Source organism: Clupea harengus, unplaced genomic scaffold (genome assembly GCF_900700415.2).
Source record: "Clupea harengus unplaced genomic scaffold, Ch_v2.0.2, whole genome shotgun sequence".
Taxonomy (NCBI): Eukaryota; Metazoa; Chordata; class Actinopteri; order Clupeiformes; family Clupeidae; genus Clupea; species Clupea harengus.
This window is the reverse complement of record NW_024879805.1, coordinates 37,501-46,337: the sequence shown is the minus strand read 5'-3', so window position 1 is coordinate 46,337 and position 8,837 is coordinate 37,501. Positions and strand designations below refer to the sequence as shown.

The 8,837-nt window shown below is 48.9% G+C and overlaps 1 protein-coding gene across 2 annotated transcripts in view; it reads right to left on the bottom strand.

Annotated features, from left to right (window-relative positions):
* Positions 1-3,818: 3,818 nt before the first annotated feature.
* The window catches only part of LOC105897421 (platelet-derived growth factor subunit A-like), a 26,014-nt gene continuing 20,995 nt past the window's right edge, over positions 3,819-8,837 (bottom strand). Inside the window, exons 5-7 of one of the 2 annotated variants that reach the window (XR_006151876.1) lie at positions 6,655-6,781; positions 5,576-5,736; positions 3,819-4,549 (exon numbers count right to left, since the gene is read on the bottom strand). Coding sequence is in view for 1 of the 2 variants with exons in the window: in XM_042705155.1 (XP_042561089.1) it covers positions 4,536-4,549; positions 6,655-6,781 (141 nt within the window). In the remaining variant the exon portion in view is untranslated. The remainder of the gene's footprint in view (positions 4,550-5,575; positions 5,737-6,654; positions 6,782-8,837) is intronic. The other variant, XM_042705155.1, reaches the window with a different exon arrangement.

The following is an 8,837-nucleotide window of genomic DNA, read 5'->3' as shown; positions in this document are numbered from 1 at the left end:
GTTGAACCGACCCACTATGAGGCCAGTTAACCCAACACAGCTGAACCGACCCACTATGAGGCCAGTTAACCCAACACAGTTGAACTGACCCACTATGAGGCCAGTTAACCCAACACAGTTGAACCGACCCACTATGAGGCCAGTTAACCCAACACAGCTGGACCGACCCACTATTAGGCCAGTTAACCCAACACAGCTGGAACGACCCACTATGAGGCCAGTTAACCCAACACAGCTGAACCGACCCACTATGAGGCCAGTTAACCCAACACAGCTGAACCGACCCACTATGAGGCCAGTTAACCCAACACAGCTGAACCGACCCACTATGAGGCCAGTTAACCCAACACAGCTGGACCGACCCACTGTTAGGCCAGTTAACCCAACACAGCTGAACCGACCCACTATGAGGCCAGTTAACCCAACACGGCTGAACCGACCCACTATGAGGCCAGTTAACCCAACACAGCTGAACCGACCCACTATGAGGCCAGTTAACCCAACACAGCTGAACCGACCCACTATTAGGCCAGTTAACCCAACACAGCTGAACCGACCCACTATGAGGCCAGTTAACCCAACACAGCTGAACCGACCCACTATGAGGCCAGTTAACCCAACACAGCTGGACCGACCCACTGTTAGGCCAGTTAACCCAACACAGCTGAACCGACCCACTATGAGGCCAGTTAACCCAACACAGCTGGACCGACCCACTATGAGGCCAGTTAACCCAACACAGCTGAACCGACCCACTATGAGGCCAGTTAACCCAACACAGCTGGAACGACCCACTATGAGGCCAGTTAACCCAACACAGCTGGACCGACCCACTATGAGGCCAGTTAACCCAACACAGCTGGACCGACCCACTGTTAGGCCAGTTAACCCAACACAGCTGAACCGACCCACTGCAAGGCCAGTTAACCCAACACAGCTGAACCGACCCACTATGCATATTTTCAGTTCTACTCAGCTACCAGTGGACTCCTTGTGCCCTCTATTCCTCTCTCTGTCCATCGTTCACATCTATTCATCTCTCTGTCCATCGTTCACATCTATTCATCTCTCTGTCCATCGTTCACAGTCTATTCATCTCTCTGTCCACCGTTCACATCTATTCATCTCTCTGTCCACCGTTCACAGTCTATTCCTCTCTCTGTCCATCGTTCACAGTCTATTTTGCTGTTCTCTCTCTCTCTGTCTTTGTTTCAATCTTTCCCTCCGTCTTTCTGTTGGCAGGCCGGCTCCCAGCTCATGTTTCCTACATTCAGCACTCGCCCCGTGCCCCTGACACCCAGGCTTGGCTTCCCCACCCCCCCTCACTCCTCTCCTCCTCTCCTTCACTCCCCCTCACTCCTCTCCTCCTGTCCTCCACGCAAGTGCCGAACCACTGGCTCCAGCCCAACACCCACACCTGGGCATCATCTTCCCCCTGAGAGACTCTCAGCCCAACACCCACACCTGGGCATCATCTTCCCCCTTAGAGACTCTCAGCTTGCCGTCGCTGGAGATGGTCTCAGAATATTCTAGAAAATGTAATGGCGGAGTAGAAGACCATGTCCACGTTGCTACCAGCAGCGTATACAGGTACGTAGGTCATGTCCAGTGACCGGCACCTAATCATATCTGTGTGAAATCAGGTAGTGTGGGTGGTCTGGGTAAAAACCAAGCTGGCCAGTGTTTGCTCTGGTTTCTCCGACTAGGACGGTCGGAGCTGGAGGACAGTCGGAGCTGGAGGAGTGTGTGTGAGTGTGTGTGTGTGTGTGTGTGTGTATGTGTGCGGTCCAAGAGCCAGACACCCAGTCAGGGAGAGAAGGAGAACCGCAAAGGAGGACACTCACGTGGAACATGGCTTCAGAGGACACCAGGAAGAACACTGTCACACGCCATTGGGTGTAAAGTTTAATGAGCTGAAATATATTTATTATTGAAACCATAAATATATAAATTATAATCAATGTTAACCAACGGAGGGCAAAAAACAAAAAACAAAAACAAAAGAGGAAAACAAACAAAAATGAATGAATGAATGAATGAATGAAAAAAAAAAAAAGCTTAGTGATAGTATTACTGTTTTTTTTTTCTAAAGCAATGGTTCCTGGTCCCTCTACCTACATATGAATGGGAGCTGCTGTCAGAATGGCAGACCTACATGAAGCCTTTCGACTACCTTTTATAAATATAGCACCAGTCACAGTCACATCACAGCATACCTCAGGCCCTGTACCAGCGCCCCCCCACACACCAGCAGTGCTGGGCTGCCTGGTTAGTCTCAACGGATATGTGCTGACTCATGCAATTCATATGATTCGTGGGTCATATGTGCTGCGTCATGTTGTGGATTTGCCCAATGTCCTATCGAAAAAAAAAAAGAAAAAAAAAACATGCCCCGGTGAATAGTACATTGCTCCCCGGCAGAACATTCAATGCCTTTCTGGACACACACAGGCTAATAGCCCTATATGTGTGTGTGTGTGTGTGTGTGTGTGAGAGAGAGAGTGTGTGTGTGTCTGTGGGAGAGCATGGGTGTGTGTAAGAGAGAGAGCAGAAGGCTCTTTTGGGACTAGATACTGATTGTGGTTAAATGCTATCAGCCACCATGCTATTATTCCTCACCTTATATAACCCAGTTTCCATTTCAGCTTCTCTATTTAGAGCTCACTGTGGATCACACATGTTCATGGAAAGACCGACCTATCAACAGGATGTGCATTGTCTGTGTGTGTGTGTGTGTGTGTGTCTGTGTGTGTGTGTGAGTGTGTGTGTGTGTGTGAGTGTGTGTGTGTGTGTCTGTGTGTTTGTGTGTGTGTGTGTGTGTGTGTGTGTGTGTGTGTGTGTGTGTGTGTGTGTGTGTCTGTGTGTGTGTGTGTGTGTGTGTGTGTGTGTGTGTGTGTGTGTGTGTGTGTGTGCGGAGCTGCACTTATCAGTGTTCTGTGTGACAGATGCTACTTTCTAGTGAAGTATCCAGCAGGTACTACAATGTAATATGTGAAACCATGAACTTGCACATATGCTTGTGTGTGTGTGTGTGTGTGTGTGTGTGTGTGTGTGTGTGTATGTGTGCGTATGCGTGTGTATGTGTGTGTGTGGGCCCCAGTTCTCCACCCTCACTGCACATCATTCATTCACTCCTCAGTATCTCGTTTCGCTGTGGTCCAACACACACACATCTCAGCACACTGAAGGGGTCAAAGAAAGAATAGAAAGGGCATTCTTGCTGCTTGAATATAAGTAAGCAGAATATATTTTCTTAACAAAAATAAAGCATCTTTCCTGTACTGTCAGCCTGTCTGTTTCTCGTCACATATTTTCCAGCCAGTCGAGCTACTAGTTCCGAGATCGTTTTTTGATATACCGTGGAGTAATACGCAACATCATCATCATCATCAATGAAAGAAGGGAAAATAAAAACATGGACGTCAACACCTACAAAAATCTAGACATACACATCTTTTCAGAACAGAGGTGGGCCGGAAGCACAGAACTTTACAAGGCCTCTGCTTTTGCAACGAAAAGAAAGAGAGAGAGGGGGAACGAGAGAGAGAGAGAGAGAGAGAGAGGGAGGGAGGGAGGGAGGGAGAGAGAGGGAGAGTCAAATGCTTGTGTGTATAAATAGTTTATTTGTTGACTGTCACTGCAGTAGGCCACGTGAGTCTTTCCTGTCCAAAGTGTCCATGTCGGCGGTTAGGGGTCCCGGGGAGAGAACATGAGACTGCAGGACCGGGGGGGGGGGGGGGACGACACTCCGGAGGGGACAGGGCATGAGACTGCAGGAGAGGCCGGGGGGTGGCGGGTGGGGGGGGATACGTCGAAGGGGACAGGACAGAAGAGGGCTTCTGCTGGGCTCCACTACACGGCATCTCCAGCTGCAGGTAGAGCAGGTAGAGCGCATGGCCAATACAAAGACATGGAGTCCCACAGTTCCATACAGTTGGGCAGAAGCTTCCGGAAGAAAAGGCCTTCTCTTTTGTACGTCCTTTCTTAATCAGTTCCTCATCAATTCTCCTCCTGTCCTCTTTGTACATTTGTTACAGTCAGAGTCTCTGAGAGTTCTCTGTGTGTGTGTGTGTGTGTGTGTGTGTGTGTGTGTGTGTGTGTGTGTGTGTGTGAGAGAGAGAGTGGGGGGGTGGGTGTGGGTGTGTGTCTGTGTGTCCTTTGTGAAGTCTCTGTCTGGTTTGGACACACGTAGCAGCACAACAAACAAACACATCCTCTCTCCCAAGTCTCCAACTGCCACACTCAAATATCATCATCATCATCATCATTATCGCTTGCATTAGTGTTTGATTGGTTAGGTCTGCTAGGTCCAGCAGAGTGAAGTCATCTCAGGTTACAGGAAGAAAAGCACCTTTGGTATTTTCATTCACTTCAGTCTCTCATCATACGATATAGTTTATTTTCTTTCGTGTGTGTTGTCGGGTATTTTTTTTGGTGGTGGCGTGGGGTCAAGGGTTAGCGAGCTCTCCGGACTCGATGACTTCCTGTCTCTGTCCCGCCCCACCCCTCGCGGGCGTCTCTCCCGTCATGTGGCCTCACCTCACGTCCACTGGAGGAGAGAAGATAAATAACAATAAACAAACAAATAAACAAACAAACAAACACAGGACAACAAAACCTCTGCAAGCGCCCTGCATAAGAGTTTCACCACCAAAATATATGATATATTATGTTCTAATAATCTGTTGTCTTTGAGATGAATTCTCAGCTTGGCTTTTGAGCTCCTCTGCGTGTACTAGGCTTGTGTGTGAGGTTTGTTAAAGTCTTGTGAGGTGATGGTGCTAACGTGGTTTGTTTACAACAAACATAAAACATAAAGTGGTTGTTTACACTAAACGTGAGGTGAAAATAAAGTGGACGCTCCATTGCAGGACCCTTGCAGAACAGCTTCACCCTTGAACCTGTCGAATCTCCCCCCAGCTCTCGTCACTTGGCTGGGCTGATGCCCCGTCATTCTCCCACATGTGATTCTTATGCCCATGCACTCAGAGAGGGTGTGTGTGTGTGTGCCTGTGTGTGTCTGTGTGTGTCTGTGTGTGTGTGTCTGTGTGTGTCTGTGTGTGTCTGTGTGTGTCTGTGTGTGTCTGTGTGTGTGCCTGTGTGTGTCTGTGTGTGTCTGTGTGTGAGTGTGTGTGAGTGTGTGTGCCTGTGTGTGCCTGTGTGTGTCTGTGTGTGTCTGTGTGTGTCTGTGTGTGGGTGAGGGAGATTCCCAGTGAGGGTTTAGCAGGGGTCGGGGGGATGGACAGGACACTGGGGTCCCACAAGGTGTGATCAGACCAAAAGTGATATTGTGACAAGTGCACCACCACAAACAAATCAAACACAAACACACACACACACACACACAAACACACACACCGACATTTTGTGATCAAGCATGACACCGGCAGGGTGTGTGCGTGCACGCAGAGCAGGCAGGAATCACACACACATGCAGAGAGCAACGGCGGAACTCCAGGGCGTGTGGGGAGGGTGAGGGGGGGAAGGACAGGGCATTCTCTCGCTCTCGCGTGATTGGCCAGTGGGTGAGGAACAGACAGGTGGTTACGTGGCCCTCGTGGGGCCAAAGTCCTACCTGCAGGTGTCTGGGGTCCGGAGAGCGCTACGTGCCCAGCACTTTTTTTTTTTTTTTTTTTTTTTACTGTTTGTTTGTTTTTTTTTGCTATGTGGCCAATCGCTCCTTGGTGAGCCTGCTCTTTCTGTGTTTGCCTTTCTTACCCTTGGCCCTGCGCTGGCCTGGAAACACAAGTTTGGAAGGATGGATGGATGGAGGGATAGAGAGGGAGGTAGGGAGGGAGGGAGGGAGGACGAGGGGAGGGGAAGCATGTTAGTCAGGGAGGAAGCAGGGGTTTAATGAAGAGAGAGAAGAGAGAGAGGAGAGAGAGAGAGAGAGAGAGAAGGGAGAGAGACAGAGAAAGGGAGAGAGACAGAGAGAGAAAAAGAGAGCGAGAGAGAGGGAGACAGAGAGGGAGAGAGAGAGGGAGGGAGAAGAAAGAGAAGGAGAAATGCAGCCGGGGGGAACAGCAGGTCATAATTACACACTATAAATACTTCAGATGGCTTATCAGTGGCAGAGCAGCCTGGTACCCGCCCACAGACAGACCGTTACCAACACACACACCACACACACACACACACACACACACACACACACACACACACACACACACACACACACACACACACACGGCCATCAGCAGCCAGCAAGACAAATAGCCTTCGGAAAACACATTCTATCCACAAACACACACACACACACACACACACACACACACACACACACACACTTCATGCCTTCACTGTCACATAAAAAGATGAAAAAACGGACAGACACATATTCAGATGCAAAGACATGAAGTTAGATACTTTCAAAGACCCAAAGGCTAGAGGCTAATGCTAGTCACCAACCCAAACACACACACACACGTACGCACACAACCACATAAAAGCTTCAGCATTGGGCAATAGCAGGCTGGATTGCAGGCGTGTCCATTTCAGAGCAGCACACAATCACATAGCCAGGTCACCCAGTCCACTAGGACACAACAAATAAAAACACACACTCTGTCTAAGACACCAAGCCAACCATTATCCTAACGGCAGACTGTGTGTGTGTGTGTGTGTGTGTGTGTGTGTGTGTGTGTGTGTGCTCACCTGTGTCTGCGTCTGTGTGCTCCACCACGTGATGCTGCGACGTGCACACACACTCCAGGTGGTCCTCTAACCGAACAAACACCTCCTTCAGCTTGGGTTTCCTCCGCACGTACTCCACCTTGGCCACCTGACAGGGGAGAGGAGAGGAGAGGGAGTTTTTACTAACTGGAACAACGCTCTGGGTCTGAGTCTAGATGCTTTGGTGTGTGTGTGTGTGTGTGTGTGTGTGTGTGTGTGTGTGTTGTATGAGCATGAGTGAGTGTGTTTGGAGGTGTATACAGACATGTGTGTGGTTGTTGCTTGGATTGTCTGTGTGTGTGTGTGTGTGTGTGTGTGTGTGTGTGTGTGTGTATGTGTGTTTGTTTATGTGTGTTTGTGTTTGTGTCTTACTGTCTGTCTGTCTGTATATATGTAATCAGTACCCTTCTTTTATTTCTCCCTCCGTGCATGGAATGTGGAATGTGGTGTGTGTGTGTGTGTGTGTGTGTGTGTGTGTGTGTGTGTGTGTAATCAGCATCCCTTTCTTGGTCCTCCCTGCATACCTGGAATGTGTTTTTGTCTGTGTGTGTGTGTGTGTGTGTGTGTGTGTGTGTGTGTGTGTGTGTGTGTGTGTGTGTGTGTGTGTGTGTTCGGAGTGTGTGTGGAGTGTGTGTACAGTGGGTCAGAGGAGACAGGTTCTGTGACAGATTGCCTCTTGCAAAACTTTATTCATAAAAAAGCCTGAACCCAGCCGCCCCTGTTACCCTTCCTGTTGCTGGGTTTGAAGTCTGACAGCCACACACTGATGGATGGTGTGTGTGTGTGTGTGTGTGTGTGTGCGTGTGCGTCTGTGTTGTGTATGCGTGTCTGTAAATCAGGTGTGCAAACACTGAGACTTGATTTTTCCTTCTGCCACGACAAGCTCACACAATGGAGAGGGAGTGGCAGCTTCTCAGAGCAGGTGTGTGTGTGTGTGTGTGTGTGTGTGTGTGTGTGTGTGTGTGTGTGTGTGTGTGTGTGTGTGTGTGTGTGTGTGTGTGTACATGTGTGTGCGTTAGAGGTGTACAGATATGTCATTATCTGCAGCTGTAGCTGTATCCGTTCAACCAACAACATGATCGGTCTCTGTCACTTGATTCGGATAGAATACTGGAAGTGGGTGTGGTTTATACCAGAAGTCACGTTAAATCGGGCAAATGTTGTAGGCTATTTTCAGATTTGGCTAAATCCCTAGTGTGCGTGTGTGTGTGTGTGTGTGTGTGTGTGTGTGTGTGTGCTTGTGTGTGTGTGCATATACAGCTCGACTCTGTGGGGAAAACCCCCTTCTCTTAACTGCCCTTTTATTCATATCTTTTGCTAGTGCTCCATCCACTTCATACCTCTCACACACACACACACACACACATACACACACACACGTCACCCAATCCAGCCCATTCAAGAAATAGAAGGAAGGGTTATGAGGAGATATTCTTTCAGTTATTAGTTCAAAGGTCAACAGCTCCCTGGAACGGACTGTTGTGGTCTATCCCAGATTAGGCTGAATGAAGCTCCATTGTGGACTATAGCAGGTTAGGAGAGTGTTGTGGTGTCACTGAAAACACTAAATAGACTAACTATACAGACTAATGTATCTTATGTTATCACGGGTTGCGACCCAAGTGCAATCTGAATTGCCACAACCTGGGTATAAACAGTGTCGGCTGGCTTGGTCTGATCTGACAAAATCAGGGCTACGCCTTGGTCAAATAACCCTGGTCTGACCCAGGTCAAATAACCCTGGTCTGACCCAGGTCAAATAACCCTGGTCTGACCCAGGTCACGGGCTCCACTGTGGACTACTCCAGGCCGGACTGTTACGGTCTAGCTGAGATGGCTGTGAGAGTCGAGCCTTAAAGCAGCCACAGGGTTCAGTGAGCATAGAGAAGAGAGAAGACTTAAAGCAGTCACAGGGTTCAGTGACAGTAGAGTAGAGTAGAGTAGAGAGTAGACTTAAAGCAGTCACAGGGTTCAGTGAGCGTAGAGTAGAGAGTAGAGAGTAGACTTAAAGCAGTCTCAGGGTTCAGTGACAGTAGAGTAGAGTAGAGTAGAGTAGAGTAGAGTAGAGAGTAGACTTAAAGCAGTCACAGGGTTCAGTGAGCGTAGAGTAGAGAGTAGACTTAAAGCAGCCACAGGGTTCAGTGAGCGTAGAGTAGAGAGTAGAC